At 43.4% G+C, this 1,374-nt stretch overlaps 1 protein-coding gene across 1 annotated transcript; it reads left to right on the top strand.

Annotated features, from left to right (window-relative positions):
* Positions 1 to 179: 179 nt before the first annotated feature.
* On the top strand, positions 180 to 1,203 carry EMH_0098310 (uncharacterized protein; the record flags this gene model as incomplete). Its single annotated transcript, XM_038022001.1, has 2 exons — positions 180 to 458; positions 784 to 1,203. 2 exons carry the CDS (start codon positions 180 to 182, stop codon positions 1,201 to 1,203), a joined length of 699 nt encoding a protein of 232 aa, XP_037879185.1.
* Between the last annotated feature and the right edge of the window lie 171 nt (positions 1,204 to 1,374).

The following is a 1,374-nucleotide window of genomic DNA, read 5'->3' as shown; positions in this document are numbered from 1 at the left end:
AAAAAAAAAAAAAAAAAAAAAAAAAAAAAAAAAAAATAGTCTCGGGAATCATATAAATTATAAAAATAATATCAATGATAAAAAGAATAAGAAATACAATATAATAATTAAATATATTATATAATAATAATATTCACAATAACACTAATAATAAATAATAATAAATAATAATAATAATAATGACACTAACCAAAACGAGCAATATAAACAACAAGAAAAACAGGAACAACAAGAAGCGGCAGCGATGGCAGCAGCAGCTGCTGCTGCTGCATCATCAGCATCCGGTGCAGCAGCAGCAGCAGCAGAAGCAGCAGCAGCAGCAGTCGAAGCAGAAGAGACTGAGCAAAAGCATCAGTAGAAGCAAAAGAGACAGCAGCAGAAGCCGCAGCAGAAGAGACAGCAGCAGCAGCAGCAGCAGCAGAAGAGACAGCAGCAGCAGCAGCAGGAGCAGCAGGAGCGTGAGCTGACCTGTATAATAGATTAGCAGTTAAGAACATTCCTTCTGCATGTAATGCAGAGAAGAGAGATTGTTTTTGTTTGAATACAGCCAGCGTAATATCTTTAGTTGTATTCATAACAAAAGGCATTAAGGCCTTTGATATAAGAGGAGCATAAGAGACAGATAAAAAAGAAAGAGAAGGGAGAGGAATAGAATTACTTAATAAACCCTCTAAACCACAAGTTGCAGCAGAACGAAAACGAAGAGATAGGGTGGCGCCTGCATATACAATACACACAATAGCAACTACACCTCCACGTACACCCCAACACCTAATAAAACAGACAACAACTGCAGCAGGAGAGACTGCTGCAGCAGCAGAAGAGACAGCTGCAGCAGCAAAAGAGGCAGCTGCAGCAGCAGAAGAGACAGCTGGAGTAGCAGAAGAGACAGCTGGAGTAGCAGAAGAGACAGCAGCAGCAGCAGAAGAGACAGCTGCAGCAGCAGAAGAGACAGCTGCAGCAGCAGCAGTAGAAGTGAAAGCTGCAGCAGTAGCAGTAGAAAAGACAACAGCAGCAGCAGAAGAGACAGCGACAGCAGCAGAAGAGACAGCAGCAGCAGCAGAAGAAACAGCAGCAGCAGCAGAAGAGACAGCTGCAGCAGCAGAAGAAACAGCTGCAGCAGCAGCAGTAGAAAAGGCAACGGCAGCAGCAGAAGAGACAGCAGCAGCAGCAGCAGAAGAGACAGCAGCAGCAGCTGCATAAGGGCCTCAAATGTGTCTCCTTTTGCTGCTGTCTCCTTTAAGCATCAAGACCCGTCCAACATCTACAAGCCGCAGTCTCCTCAGAACACAGAAAAAAAGATATTTAGGGTTTAGGGTTTAGGGTTTAGGGTTTGGGGTTACTGGCTAGTGCCTGAGCAATGATGTGGTTTAA

This window comes from Eimeria mitis, genomic scaffold (assembly GCF_000499745.2).
Source record: "Eimeria mitis Houghton genomic scaffold, Emh_scaff9894, whole genome shotgun sequence".
NCBI lineage: Eukaryota > Apicomplexa > Conoidasida > Eucoccidiorida > Eimeriidae > Eimeria > Eimeria mitis.
This window is presented reverse-complemented; position numbering and strand designations above follow the sequence as displayed.